The sequence below is a fragment of the Curcuma longa genome, chromosome 3, assembly GCF_044706935.1.
Source record: "Curcuma longa cultivar G26 ecotype Majalengka, Jawa Barat chromosome 3, ITB_CL_G26_1.1, whole genome shotgun sequence".
NCBI classification, from domain to species: domain Eukaryota; kingdom Viridiplantae; phylum Streptophyta; class Magnoliopsida; order Zingiberales; family Zingiberaceae; genus Curcuma; species Curcuma longa.
The window spans coordinates 16,104,714-16,121,031 of NC_133863.1; the positions used below are offsets into that span (position 1 = coordinate 16,104,714).

At 33.6% G+C, this 16,318-nt stretch overlaps 1 protein-coding gene across 1 annotated transcript; it reads right to left on the bottom strand.

The window, feature by feature from the left end:
- Window positions 1-4,088: 4,088 nt before the first annotated feature.
- On the bottom strand, window positions 4,089-13,152 carry LOC141823013 (protein argonaute 1C-like). The gene is made up of 23 exons (XM_074710292.1): window positions 13,051-13,152; window positions 10,501-11,153; window positions 10,192-10,400; window positions 9,966-10,115; window positions 9,756-9,889; window positions 9,386-9,492; window positions 9,076-9,182; window positions 8,851-8,989; window positions 8,641-8,757; window positions 7,954-8,061; window positions 7,794-7,865; window positions 7,484-7,606; window positions 7,218-7,383; window positions 6,945-7,066; window positions 6,091-6,228; window positions 5,869-6,011; window positions 5,719-5,781; window positions 5,588-5,651; window positions 4,944-5,079; window positions 4,772-4,845; window positions 4,589-4,683; window positions 4,482-4,513; window positions 4,089-4,398 (listed from the first exon to the last, which is right to left on the bottom strand). Exons 2-23 carry the CDS (start codon window positions 11,143-11,145, stop codon window positions 4,202-4,204), a joined length of 3,141 nt encoding a protein of 1,046 aa, XP_074566393.1. The 5' UTR covers window positions 11,146-11,153; window positions 13,051-13,152; the 3' UTR covers window positions 4,089-4,201.
- Window positions 13,153-16,318: the final 3,166 nt, after the last annotated feature.

Consider the following 16,318-nt stretch of genomic DNA (forward strand, 5'->3'; position numbering starts at 1 on the left):
ACATATATATATATATATAAATTATAGTATTTAAATTTTAAAAATATTAATTTTGGATTGATGAACTCTCATATTTAATTAAAGTGAAAAAAATATATTATTTTAGTAGAGATTGTAAAAAAAAAATATTAGTAAAAGGAGTAAATAGCCTATACGGTAAAAGTTAGAATTCGTCACCCTAAGAATGCGTTTGGTTAGAGGTAATCTATGATTACCTAGGTTATCCATCTAAAGTTATCAATCAAAACCTTGTTTGATTTAGGTAATCACTGATTCCGAAGTAATATGTCATGCCCGACACATCAACATACGTCAGCAAAAGAGGTTATCTAATCCGGAATTAAAAAATCAAAAAAAATGAGAAACAGTAACTTCTAGAAAATAAGAAAATGAAAACGGAAAATGATCAAACCAAACGCCCCCTTAGGTTTATCTTGATTCCGGAGTTAAGGAATTTTTTTTAGCAAAAATTATCCTCCCCTTACCCCTTCGCGAGCAGCCGTCCCCGATCGCAAGCGAGCCTCCTCTCCCATCGTGAGCGAGCTCTTCTCCCTCTTCCATCGCGAAGCGAAAGCCTCCTCTCCCGTCCCTGATCATGAGCGAGCCTCTTCTCCCGTCCTTGATCGCGAGCGAGCCTCCTCTCCCGTCCCCGATCGTGAGTGAAAGCCTCCTCTCCCGTCCCCGATCGCGAGCAAAAAAAGCCTGCTCTCCCATCCTTGATCGCGAGCGAAACCTTCTCTCCCATCCCCTATCACGAGAGAAGCCGTCCATGTCCCCGATCGCGAGCGAAGCCCTCCTCTCCTGTCCGCTTCCGCTTGCTCCCTTCTCTAACAGCGGCGCCAACGATTCGAAGTCCTCTTCTGTCTTTCTATTCATCCCCGCATCAAGCCCTAACCCTAGCCTAGCCTACTACCTACCTCCTGATCCTCCGACAAGCCCTCTTCTGTTGGTGCTTCTTTCCGTTCATCCCCGCATCAAAGTTGTTTTCTTCCTCCCTCACCATAATCGTTTGCGTGAAAGTGACTTCAAGCTCTTCAATTTGCCTGCAAAGGTACAACTAATGAGTCTTGCCATTTTTTCGTGATGCAAATGACATTGTCTTGTACTTGTAACCTCTGAATTGTTCTTTTTATACATCAATTTAATAGTTGGCTACTCTTTGCACGTGTGTAGTCACTTATTAGGTGATCTCTCAATGTGCTCTACTTGCTGTCAGCAAATTTACCTAGGAATATCAATGTTGCTTATGTGTCCTCCATCATTTCAGTTTGTATTCTTCTATTTGTTTGTCCACTACCTATTTTTGTTTGCTTTATTTGATAATCACTGCTTAAAGTGATTATACTTCAACATATGCTGATGTTTACTTCACTGATATTTCTGTTTACTACTTACATTTGTTCAGGTTGTCTTTATCCATTATTTCAGTTCACTTCATTGCTATTTGTTTGTCCACTTCCTTGTATTTTTTTTTATATTCTGTTATTTGAATTCAGCTAGTTAGACTTCAAAGAATGATTTCTCTAACAAATTTGATATTTTGCCATTTCATGAACAGACTTCAAATATTTCAAATAGCAAATTTGATATTCTGCTATTTGAATTCAGCTAGTTAGACTTTAACAGGGGCGGCTCAAGTCTTCTGGAGGTCCTAGGCAAAATTTTTTTTTAAAATAATTCTTATTATTTTAAAAGATTTTCTCTCACTCTTTTTTATTCTGGACTTGAGACCGACAATGATGGATTTAAAATTTTTTAAAAATAAATTAAAATATTAAATTTAAAAATAAATTTTTTATATTAAATTAAATTTTGTAGCTTTTTTGAGATGCAAAATTATTAATTAAATTTTCATATTCAAGTTTTAATAATAATTTTTTTTCAATTTTTTTGTATATCCATATATTTTTTATCAGACATATTTATATTCAAATAATAATAATAAAAAATATAAGTCCTTATTATTTTATAGAAATAAAAATATTTTAAAATTAAATAATAATAAAATCTAATTTATGTCTTATAATTTTAATTTGATGATATTTCAAAGTTCGATAAATGACCTGCGAAATCTGTAAAAGGAACTTAATTCTGATCGTTCTTCTCCTTGCACCCCTTGTGAGACCTCATCTTGAGGAGAGAAAACAAACTATCAAACGAGTAAGCTATTTGAAATTGGGCAAAATAGATTATTAGATTGATAAGGAAGGAAAAATAGGAATATAAAGAAATTAATAAATTAGAGTTTTGAGAATTAAGAAATATTAAATATATTGGAATCATGCCAAAATCTTTACCAAATCCAATAACCAAGCCAAATCTTTACAAAATCTAATAAAAATATTTTAATAATTTTTTTTCTCTTAAATATAATAATTAGTATATTAAAAAATTGGGCCCCAATTTGATTGGGGCCCTAGGCATAGGCCTTAGTGGCCTATGCCTAAAGCTGGCCCTGGACTTCAAAGAATTATTTATTTGTCTATGTAGCTTATATAATACATAAGATTGATTTCTTCTTTACAATTCAATTAAATACTTGCAACTGCTGTATTTTCATGATAGGTTGATATGGATCAATTAACAGTAAGGCAAGAGATGAAGATAATTTCTCTAATTATACGCAAAAAGAGGATGCAAAGGAAGTTATTGATGCTTTTATTGTTGGCGGTTGTCTTAGCTAACAAGAGGAGTGCTAGGTTTAGGAGGAGCATATCATATACTCATCAAGCATTGTCTAGATATAATATTAAGTCTATAAACTTAAATGAAATGGTTTTTCATAGTGATCGACAATGTGTTGATAACTGTAGGATGGATAGAAGGTCTTTAGATAAACTTTATTCTATGCTAACGACTAGGGGTGGGAAAAAATACCGAATTTTCGGTATACCGCACATACCATACCGATATTTACCGTCCATACCAAAAATTTCGGTACCGAAAATTGTACGGTATAATACCGTACCGAATTTTTCGGTATCGGTATCGGTATGAAATTATTATTTTTCGGTATTTCGGTATATACCGAAATACCTATTATATATCCTCTTATAAATTATTTATTATTTTTAAAATTGATATTGGGTACGGTATTTCGGTATGATCGGTATACCGAACATTTTTATACGATCGGTATGATCAGTATGATCGATCGGTTGATCGGTATTTCGGTATGATCGGTATGATCGGTATACCGAACATTTTGATCGGTATGCATTTTATACTATACTGAAAATTCGGTATACCGAATTTTCGGTATGGTAATTTTCGATATGGTAACGGTATAGGTTTTTTTATGCCGAAATTTTTGGTACGATATACGGTATCGTATGTAAAATTCGGTATACCATACCGACCCAGCCCTACTAACGACTCATGAAAAATTGGAAGGAAATAAAAATATGTCAATTAGTGAACTTGTAATATCTTTTCTTCATATTATTACATATAATGTGAAGAATAGGGTTCTAAAACGTCAAACAGCTAGATCTGGTGAGACAGTTAGTAGGCAATTTCATTCAGTTTTGAATTTTGTTCTACGATTACAACATATTTTGTTTAAGAAGCCTAAACCAATTCCAGATAATTACATGGATGAGAGGTAGAAATGGTTTAAGGTACAAGTATATAATTTCTATATATTTATTTTTAATTATTTAGATGTACACAATAAATTAATTTGATTTATAATACTTATTTGAGTAAAGAATTGTTTGGGAGTATTGAATGAGACGTATATTAATATTAATGCCCCAGCATGTGATAAACCTAGGTACCGAACCAGATAAGTTTCACTAGGATAGGCTTATTTATTTTATATTTTTTAATATCAAAATGTATAAATAATTTATCATTAGTCAAACCTTTTTTTTTATCGCATCTCAAAAACATATTGCCGTAAACATTTTTTTAGCTTTAAAAACACTTTTTGATTTAGAAAAACTAATAATGAATTAGTGTTTCTGTATAGATGCGATAAAAGTTTGATTACTTGTGAATTCCATTCCATTTGATTTTTTTTAATGTTTAATTTGAAGAAATATTAAAATAATAGACTATTGGTCGATCAAGGAAACAAACTACTCTGACCACCAACCCGAGAAGATAACATAAAACACTAAGTAAACATAGCAAATTACATAGCATCCGCAAACTAACAGTATCAGTACTATGATTTAGAATGAAAGGAAATAGGATGTTAACAATAAAACATGACCTTCTTCACATTATCTTTTATCGCTGGAAGGGGTTTAACAGAAACATCGTCAGGACGCGACTTTTTCTGTGTACTCTGACCAACCGCCCCAGTTGGCGTCGAACCACTGTCAGATGTTTGAGGTTCCATGTAAAATCGGGCTCGGAATGCAGCCAGATGAGCATAGTATGCAGGAGGAACTACAGAAACATGAGATGAGTCTAGTCAGATTCCTAGAAGAGGAGAAAATACAGATTGAATCCCAAACTAACAAATAACTTACCTATCGAAACTGATCGTGTGCACCTCGCATAGCTGCAAGAACATTAAAGGCAGAATGATGAGTAGTTATATCTCAATTGGAATAAAGGTAGAAGATGAGAAAATTACGTGTAACACAGGTTGTTGGTTAAGCTTTGCAATTGGTCAGCAGTGAAGTTGTTCTCGTCCCACAAGACATGATAATGAGCCGGACGACTAGTGCCCTATTGTAGGAAACGTGTGCTCAAAAACATTGCACGGCGAAGTTATAAATTTGGGTAAAAAAAATGAAAACAAACGAACAGAAATTACTTTAATGCCGGCATGACTGCACAAGTAGAAGTCAAACTCGGTAGGATGACAAATCTTAGAGTCCACAACAGTACCTAAATTTGGACACAAAACAAACTTATAACTTCTGGAAGACTAAGATCAAAAGATGCATATCCGAACAGGAGTAAAATCGTGAGTGAGTGGGACTAACCAGGTAGTATATTTCCACTCTTATCAACAGAACGGTTATCATTGTGATTATTCGCAAAAAGCCTAGTATGATGTCGTTTCTGAACAACTATAAAGGTTACTCGTGGCTGAAAATTTGATTCCAGGGAGGCGCACGCCTGAGAATATTTATTGCAGAAAAACGATTAGGAAAAAAAAAAGATAAATATGCTGTGAAAAATGACAATTTAACAAAGGATGCACTACCTTTCAATAATACCTGAAAACTTTTATATTTATAAAAGAATGCACTAATATCCTAAAATACCCTTCTCATTAAAAAAAAAATAAAACATAATTAATAAGAAAATCTCCTATACCAACTGGTATGCAATGACGGTCACAGCTGCCGATCATAGCCAAGTCAGTCTTGTAAGTCACGACAAGGCCGGCCTAGCTGCCATTTCACAGCCAGAGACCACGATCATCCGTTGCACTGGCCCGCACTAGTATCAGAGTTTTTATTTTTATTTTTTAAAAGAGAAGGATATTTTGGGATATAAGCACCCTTTTAGTAAATACAAAAAGTTGGATGCACTTTTTAGGTATTATTGAAAGTAAAGTGCGTACTTGATAAATTACCCCCCAAAAAATCATTATCTGCACTGAGATATAGATGCTTAATACCTTTCTAATTGCGTTGAGTTCGTGAAGTAAAACTTGATAGAATTGTCCCTCACTCACTCCATCCCTGCGTTGATCATAGTAACCATGACAACTTGAAAATTGACAATGGCAAACAATTTCAAAACGCTTACCGATAAAATATAATTCGCTCAGGTCTTAAATTAGTAGCTTTTCTGAAGGAAATTAGAAGATCTCTGAAAAGACAAGTCAGACGTATAATTGTGGTGCCAATTAGCAGAATATTGCATTTGAACTACAATAAGATGGGACACAAAAAATACCTAATCATTCCGCCAGCGACAGCTCCCCTCTGAGGGTCTGATCGCACTTTGAAAAGATCCGTAATCAATTCTTGACGGTGTGCTTGAGCAGAAACCAAACCGGCATATTTTGTTATCTCAGGCCAATCTTGAGAAGCAACAACCTAACAATAATTTAAACACAAAAGTTGAGCATAAAATAGGAGAATGACATATATCATTCAGATAGCGTTTTTATCTTACTGCTGCAATTGATGGGCTAGAGTCTTCTCCAGGATGGGGGTGTGTTACGTCGGCACCAAATATAATTGTAGGTTCATCACAAACAATTGGAATGGACTTCGTCACAGCATCCATAAGTACAGTATTCCTTCCGCCAACCTACTCAATTCAATAAAGAATAAAAAATATAAAAAGGATCTAGTCAAAACAGGAGACAATTGTATATCCATAGTAAGATGTATTAGTTGGTGATATTGAAATTGAATTAGAAGCATCAATTGTCAATGTAAAAGTATCATTTCCAATGCTAGAGTTTCAGTCTCTAGTTGGAATAGTATGTTACAATATCATGCTGTGTCAATTGATGATTATATTTGCCTTCTAATAAAACATGTGTCATGCATCAAATTGGAGTATTTGTATACTACTAATAATAGTGCTTGCTTCTAGGATATTTGTTATTAGAATTCATTTCTTCACATAAGTTGGAGTTGAATTTACACAATTAGAACTAGAACAAGCACAAGTAAAAATCTGGAAACATCAATGTCACTTCTCTTTGTTGTTGGTGCTTCCCCTCTTTTTTTTTTTTTATAGTGTTTTTTATCCTCTTTGTGCCCACAAAATGAAATCAAAGGATAAACCATCAAACAAAATCTTGCCTCCTCTGGTTCTGAACTCTATCAGATGAGATAGACCTTATGTTGTCAGTACCACTGAAAATGTTGTAGGCATGAGCGGTACAACAACATTTACCAGTGCATACATTGTACCATTATTGATCGATAGAATAAATATGTTTCAATCATATTGACTGATATCAATCAATATAATGATAGGCTGCAGAGTTGCACTGACTAATTATACAAACTAACCTTGACATTTATTTTGAGGGAAACATTGGCCATGTAGTGCTTGCTCATTTTGAAAACATGTTTAGTTAAACAGCACTGTGAAATCACTCCAAGCTCCGTCTCACAAATCCTCTTTAGATCACCTACACAAGACAATTGTTGTTTATTAGAAGCTTGGAAAAAAGATTTGCAAAACATGTCCTCAAGCTAAAATAATCAAAAACAAAACAGAGCAAAAAAATAATGAAATACAATCAGACATTGGGCCCTACAGGAGTTCACAAGATAACCTACCGTAAAGGGAACCATTATTATCCGGCAGAATAACAATAAGCAAATCAAGTTGTTTCTTTTGTGGATGGAGAATATTCATTGCATCAACATATAGAGCTTTTAAAGACCGTTCCATTTGATTTGGCCTTGCACTTAATGGAGGAAAAATTGGATCACGTGAAAATTCCTGTAGTAACAAAGTTGATTTGGTTATAGGTATGCTATCTGTCACATTAGCAAACGGTAAAATTACAGCAAAATAAATACAAAACAAATGCATTATATACCATCCCAGATGTCTCACACATCAATGCAAGCTCATAGCAAAACTGACTTGCATGACCTTCTGGGACATTTGATGCAAAATTGATACAGGTCCAGCAATTTACTTTTCCACCATTCACCATTTTCTGGGTTAACAAATTGAAAAATGCATAAAAATTTAAATCAGGGAAGCAAAATGAATTGCTCAAAGACTATGCAATGCTAAAAGTCAGAACGTAAATACAACTTCGCCATCATGTAAAAACAACTTCAGTAAATATCCATTTTACCAATAGCAAATATAAGCAAACATGTGATAGAATATATGCAAACCTTATTCATCATATTCCACTGACCGACTCTCGGCAAGCAATCTTTCTCCCTGCCAGTATCGTGGTATTTAAGCTGCACAAAGAATTAGATAATCATCAGCATATTGACAATTAGACACGAAAGTGTCATTGAACACCAAGATTGATCATATGTTGCATACCCGTGGAGCTGGTAAAATGCGTGCCTCTACTGATGCAAGTTTGTTGCTAATTTTGATATCAAATTCTTTGGCATATTGGTCAGATTCGTATGCATTGTGCTGAACTGTCTGATAATTTTTTGCAAAAAATGTGTAAGATGGAGTGTATCTATGATTGAAAAGAATGGGCAGCATGCATTAGAGAGTAGGGCTTGATAAACACAAACTAAGAGAAGAAAGAAAGACTCATGCAGACAAATTTCTATAGTACATCAATTTTTGGATAGCAGTTTCTTTTTGTTAAATTATTGGCACATATGCGACATATCAACATAATAGTCAGATTTGTTGGTTGTATCATGCAATGCATTACAATTCACATGTATAGATATAAACCAGAAATAAAAAATCATGGTGATTCACTATGAATCAATGTGATCCAGTATGATTCGATAAGAACCATAATTTATATAATTTGAAAAACAAGGAAAAACAAACTAGTCAAAGCTAAATCTAACCAATTAAAAATAAATATAACCCATCAAGAAAATAAACTAAATTCAAGATCTAGAAGGTGTTTGTGACATTAACTCAAAACATTCAAGTAATCAAAGAACATAGTAATCTGAGGTCCAAATAGTGTAACAACAACAACAATCAAGCCTTATCCAATTAAGTGGGATCGACTAAGGTCCAAATAGTGTATACCTGCAAAATGGTACATTCACGATCATAGGGAGCCTGGCATGTACCCTTTAGAAGAGCAGTTATTTGATCCTGATTTAATCTTTTTGAATATCTCTGACCTTCAACGATCTTACAAACCTAAAGGATGGAAAGGAGCATAACAAGAAAAGAGAGATTTTAAATTCTTTTAGTCAACCAACTAAAAAAGTGGTATTTAAAAGAAGTAATCACCTCCATAGGCAAATAATTAGGCTTCTGCTTGTTACCGACTTGCAAGCAAGGAAAATGGGTATGTTGGATTGTAAAACCATATGTTTCTCGAAAATACTGAACAACCGATTTCAAATTTCCTCTTTCATCCACTGGGAAACTACATAACAAATCATATAAGAGGATGAAAATAATTAGCAAAACTCAAGAAAAAAACAAAGTATATATATCAAAGTAGGCACATACGTCAGCTCACTAGTTGGTTGCGATGTTAAATCAAAAATGCGATATTTCCTGCGCATATTTCCTCGATGGGTTACCTCTATCCTCACTCCTCTTAGTGCTTTCTTGATCTGGAGGATACATATAGGAGATAAATCAAAGAGACAAATGATTATGAACATCTACTTGTGCAAAAGAATACCAAAAATAACAATCTTCCAGAGAATTGTCTTTTTGACAAGGAACAAACTTACAAGAGCAGAGAATGAGAAAATTCTACAATAATTGAATGAAAAGGCAAGCAAAATGAGGATAAACAACTCTAAAAATCTACCTTTACTCGATCAGCATCATAGAGTCTTCCTCTGATGTCTCTCTTCAACAACTGAGCGACAAAATCAACCACTGGAAGGGGCTCAATGAAAGCAGTAGAAGACAAGTCTACATAAAGAGAAAATATGAGCACATGACAAATACATGAAGCTATACATAAACAAGGAGCCGATCCAGACATGTTAATATGAAATAAACAAACTATGTTGAAATAATTTGTGAGGGAAGTTCTTAAAACTAAACGAAGCAAAGAAGATAGCTTTTTGATAATTTAAGTTCCACTGCTTTACATTTTGTAATAAACTTAGCAAAGAGGGTAACTTTGAATAGAATAGAATAGAACAGATGTTTGGAAGAAGGTATCTTAATACCAATATTTAGTGAGAGACCCATCTGCGTAGGACGAATGCTTTGGTAAAAACCTTGCCAGCTTTCTAATCCCTCACCAAGTCGTTGTCTTCTGCCTAAACTTGGTGAATAAAAGGACCGGCCAATTGGAGAATATCTACAATCAATATCAGGAAATTATTCTCTGAGAACATCTAAAAATGTAAAAGCTTTGGCTGAGCATCGATCCTTACCTTGTGGTTGGCAATTCTCGAAGCACAATATCAAGAACTTGTAGAGCTTCATGAGGAGCATCAGCTTTTTGTCCAGATAAAAACATTTTCAGGTGACAAAGATCCACCCTGGCAACCAGCTTAATAACAACTCGAAATGTTTTTGACTTCCTGCAAACAAATAGTAATACTTCAGAAACCTTTTCAACAGAAGCTTGAAAAGCATTGCAAAACTTCTGAAAATGACCTCTGTTTGCCTGAACCATCATCCTCGTTAGATAAAATGATCTGAAATTCATTAGAAGTGAATGGAAGTGGTCCCGCAGTGTAGAGACTTTTCTGACCATCATAGACCGGTAGTCGTCCACCCAAGTGAGAACCCCTGTACAAACTCACTAGCTGGCGTATTACAGCTCGATTGACAGCTCGAGGTGTATCTTCAGGCATGATCAAAACCTGTGGATGAGTGTGAAAAATAAACAGAATGAATTATTAGGACACTGAATAAAAAATATAAGAAATAAAAAAAGATCAGTACTAGGCAGCTAAAACTAACATCATAATGGTGAAGGACTTTATCAGGTAACTCGGCCAAGAAGTGGTTCGCCTTCACCACACATTTGACCCCAATGCTCCCTTTTCCAGGACGCAATGGGAAACTTAAAGACTTGCTAGAACGAGCAATATCAGAAACCACTGGATGTATTTCTTCACTCATTGTTCCACCCTCAATAGTAACTTGCTGAAAATGTTGTGCAAGAGAGGAATCCACTGATTGCTCTAATAAACTTGTCTCTACTGATGCTTGGTGCAGATCGGGAGCTGGTGGCCTTGATGCACTTGCAGCTGACATACCAGCCCCATGCCCACCAGGAATGGCACTATTTCCTTTGACTGCATACCTTTGCTTGGATGACTTTCCAGCAGTTGGATGGGGCAAACAACTTCTTGCATATCCTGGTGCAGGACCATGTGGTTGTTCTGATGAACTTGCATGTGATCTCCCACCAAATTTATGCTGATAATAACCCTTGTCACCACGACCTTGCTGAGAATACTGATCCTGTTCATATTCAGCGCCGTGTCCTCGTTGTTGAACATCTGAAGGCCTTTCAGTTGGATACTGGGGCACAGTTCGTCCACTTCGAACACCAGACACTTGATGTTCCTGAACATTTTCAGTCCGGTGATTCCTCACCATGTTGTCAACTGCACAAATTGAAAAATAGGAGATTATTTTCAGAATCAAATAGCCACAATGCCAGGCTGAAATATATCAAGTCAAGCAACTTTCTGGTTGGCCTTGGTTTTCCACTCCATTAGACCTCAGACAACTAGGAATAAGGTTCATGTCGCATAAAATATCATGGAAAGCATGAAAACCACTTAACAAAAGAAGAAACAATAAACATAGTACAATTTTTTGGCGTTTTTTCAAATCTACCATATGCTTATATTTCTAAAAAATCTAGCATAACATTTCCAAAGAGTATAAATCTAGCACCCATTAATTAACCATTTGTTTACTGATAAAGAAACTAAAATGACAACCAAATGGTATTATGTCAACTTAACAAGATGCTAACTAGAATGTCTTTGTGGCCTAATAAGTTGTCTACCCATTTACATCTCTAATACCCTAAATGTTTTTAGCTAGCATCCACTGCCACAACTGCCATGCAATCCTCTAATCAAATCACCATCTATAAAATCAGCCATACTTTCTTCATTTTCCAAGCATCAACCAACAAGAGCAGACATTGATGCAATGGAAGACATAGACACCTCTTCCTTGATCCACCAAATTGTTGCTATAGAACTCATACCGGCTTTCGACATCCATCTTCTTCACCAAAGTATTTCACAGCCCACGAGCCACTTTCTAGGTCAATCCACATCTTTCTTCACCATTAGCCACCTCTGTTGGCTTTGTGTCATTAAAGATATTGTGACCCAATCCCTGCCTCTGCAAAATTGCTACAGCCTCCTGCACTACTTTCTGCTTTCATCCCATTCATTGGCGTTGTTACCATAAGTAATGAGTAGGAGAAAGGGACAGGTTCATGCTGCTCTAGCACTAGAGCCAAAGAAGAAGGTGGGTATTAAAGGTGTAAACCGCTAGACAAACTGTTAACCTAAGCAGGCATTTATGTTGATATTTTATTGAATTGGTATAATGTCATGGTCCAAGGGTGCTACATGGGTCAGATGAACAACTTATGGGTGCTATATTTTAATGTGATTTGTGAATACTACATGAGATTTAAGAATAAAACTAAAAGATGGATTTGAGAAAACTTAAGTTATATATTATTATATTGATAACATAAGTGGAACTTATGTGCAGATAAAAGATTACAGTTAAGATGTCAGGAGAGGTATGATGATGTATATGAGACAAATTAAATACTTGGAAATTCAAAGTGGCGTTGATGCCAAAATGATATGGCAGCCATTCCATGCAGCAGTTGCAACACAAATCCTTTCTAATTGTATTTCCCAAAAAAATAGAAAAAATTGCATCAAAGAAACAGGCTAGTATTGACACCGTTCCAAAATAACAAAACCACGACATAATCAATGGGTAGACAGCCTAAATTCACTAAATCATATCACTACAAAATCAAACTAAGAAGTTAAGAAAATAATCCAATGAAAGAAGATAAAGCGTCAAAAACCGAAAATCAAACAAAAAAAAATCAGATAGCAATCTACTCCCAAAACACCGCTACCAGAGAGCAAACCTTCGGATGCCTCGCAATTAAACGACGATCCACCGCCAAGAAAATTGTAATGCATGATAACATGTCTTCTTACGACGAAAACCCTAACATAACTCGAATGTGAAATTACACGAGACCAAGCAGTAAATACCCTGAAATTTCGCCTTAAAAAACGCGTTCTCTGATCACATCCGACGAACCAACCAAATAGCAAAAAGAAAGTTGGCAGAAATCAACCGAACAAGCACAGACTTCATCAGGAATTAGTACCAAGCTACCAGATCGGGATCGGCATCAAAACACCACTAGAAAACGTAACTCGAAGGCGATCTCGCGGCGATCCGGTGAGAAATCGAACAAGGGGGAACAGAAAACCTGTATACCTTAATCAGAAAACCAACTCCGATGGAAGAGAGCCGCTCGTCGTCACCGTCCACTGACTTGGGAATTACTCTTCCCCTTCTCTGTTTCCCCCGAGAAAGGAAAGCGCCACCACACGGAAAAAAAATAAGTACGCGGAGCCTTCGATTTATTCTCGAGACGAGACGCACCGGATGCCGACACGTCACATACTTGAAACTTTTTTCGGGTCCCACGTAGGGCCCGCGTAGTTGTCATCTGATTGGTTTAACCACCGCGTCCTCTGACGTGGGCCACGATTCGCGGGAACGTGTCCATTGTCGAGTGGCGAAGTTTTTGCTAAAAGGTGTTTAGCAGGTAGTGGTATAACTCGGGTCCGGCTGCACAGGCCCGCAGCGTAAAAGAAGGAACGGATAATATCAACGATAAAAAGGGATAAAAAATTATTAATATTTTCCTATTTTAAATAAAATTAATCAGTTTGGGATATTTTGGTCCATTTTTTTCTAAAATTGTAAAAGTAACCATAAAAATCTAAACTTTCTGTGAATATCTTCGAAGATTTTTTTTATGGATTTATAATATTTTTTTAATATTATATATATATATATATAAATTATAGTATTTAAATTTTAAAAAAATATTAATTTTGGATTGATGAACTTTCATATTTAATCATTAGTGAATAAAATTATTATTTTAGTAGAAATTATAAAAAATTATCAATAAAATGAGTAATTAGTCTATATTAGTCTATACTCTTCAGTAAAAATAGAATCTATCATTCCAGCCATCTCATATGATCGATCTCACGATCATATATAAAAAGGTAAATCGAAAAGTTGTAGTTAATCACTACGAGGATGATATTATTTCGATTTTGTTGAAATTTGATTCTTATTTACTTCAATAAATCTATCTTATAATAATCAATTCAACCACGTCATGAAACTACACAAATCTACATTAACATGCAAAATGATAGAGTTTTTTCATTTAATTTCGCTTCACTTTCATTCACTTTTATTAACCACAAAAGTCTCTAAAACTTTTTTATTTAGTCTTCATATTCTACCAACAATTTATTATTCTGCCCAATGTACCTATACTTACTAGTCTTATAGACTATTTAATCCCTATATATTGTTAAATTATAATGATTTAGAAGTCATTGTACATGACATTTTTATTGAAATTTCAATCTAGTCATCAATTCCAAGAATGTGAATGACGGAGATGTAAATCCACATGAATTTAAAATAAATAAGGGGCAATTTGATAATTCTAAAGGGAAAAAGTATATAAATGTGAATTTTGGGAGGTGCGAAATGAAAATTTCCCGCACGCTTTGATGATGTCCACATTCACCACTAACACAACGCGCGTTATTGCGTTAATAGAACCCTTTTGATTCTCTCACCACCTGAGCTGGAGGAGTGATCACATGAGCCAATCTGATGTGGAGGAGTGAGAATAGGAATGCGTTCAAAGGTATGAACGCGTTATTGTGGCAGAGGTGGGTCCCATGTAATTTTTTAATATTTTTTTAAGCGTTATAATATATGCTCTAACACATCGTGGTTTGGAGAAACCTTTTGACTCGCACGATAAATCCAATAAAAGCGTGACTCACCTTCTACGTGGACTAGAACAGATCCTATTGGTCAAGACAAGAAGTCGTATATATATCTAATTTATTAATTTATACTTTTATTTATTGAAAAAAATAAGATCTTTCTTCCAATGTGCGATCACACCTACAATGGGATGATAAAAAATGGACAAGGAATTTAAAAAATTTATGAGCTTGGATAATTAATTGAGATTCATTTATATTTTTCAATTTACTTCGTGGGCGATGAATAAAGATGAACAAAAGTTTAATTAAATCGATTAAATTTAAAACTTTGATTCGATTATTTTAATATTTTATTATATTTTTAAAATAATTAATTCGATTCGATTTTAATTTTAAAATTTTTTATTTGATTAAATTAAATTAATAAAAATAAAAAAATTATTAATAAATTTTTAAGTAAATAAATTTATAAATTTATAATTAATGATAAATATCTTATAATATTTAAAAATTTTGATTAATTTAATTTTTGATCGAATTAATCAATCTTTTTATCGGTTCGATTCGTTCGATTTTTATTTAAAAATTTAATCGATTCGATTAGTTCAATAATTTTTAACTAAATATTCAATTCTATTAATAAGAAACTTTCATAAAACTGAATTGATCACTTCATAATCAATCAATCAGACGGTATGAATTAAATATCAATTATAAAAAATAAAAATATAATAATAATAATAATAATTAATTATTTCTTCTATTTTACCATTCTTTATTTATTTATTTTTTAATTAACATGAATTATCTGTACCATACTAATATTTTTTAATTTTTTAAAAATAAAATTTTTTTTAATGATCAAAATCAAATGGCTAGTATCAAAATTGTCGAAAAAGTACATTATTTATTTTAAAAATATTTTTATCTTAATTAACACTTAGTCATGGAGTACTTATTATAAAGTAAAATTAAATCAGTTTAACTCTATTAAAAAATCATGTATAAAATTAGAGTACTCTACAACTATATTATTTTATAATAATTAAGCGAGCAATTTTATAATGATTTTATTTTTAAAAAATAATTTTATATCCTCTATCTTCATTTCATTTATTATCTTAATTTCATCTTTATCCCATCTGCATCTAGTATTCAATTTTATCTTTAATTTCATATCTATCGGAGTATTAGATATGTATATCTTATTCAAATATCATACTACCATTTATAATTATATTTTTTTAATTTAAATTATTTCAATAAAATTATGAATATTTATCCAATTTTTAAGATAATAATAAGAAAAAAAGTTAAAAGATAAAAATTAGATAAAGAGATAATGAAATGAACGAGAAGGTATTAGCAGGGTTTGAATTTTATTTGAGATTTTAAAAAAGAAATATTTCTTTAATATATTATTTTATATATGTATATATATAGAATTATATAAGATAGGGATAGAATTCCATCATTCCTCCTCCTTATCTGAAAAATTCTTATTATCTGATTATTTAATCGAATTTAATTTATTTATTTTTTTCATATTTTTATCTTTTCCATTCGAATCGGATCCCGTGGATTAAGAAGGAAATTACCATCCTATTGATATTAAGATATTTTTAAAACGACAGGCGCTATTTTAAGATTTTAAAAAGAAGGGACCTTTTTATGCAACACGATCGCAAGGCATGGGCATGGATGCCCACCCG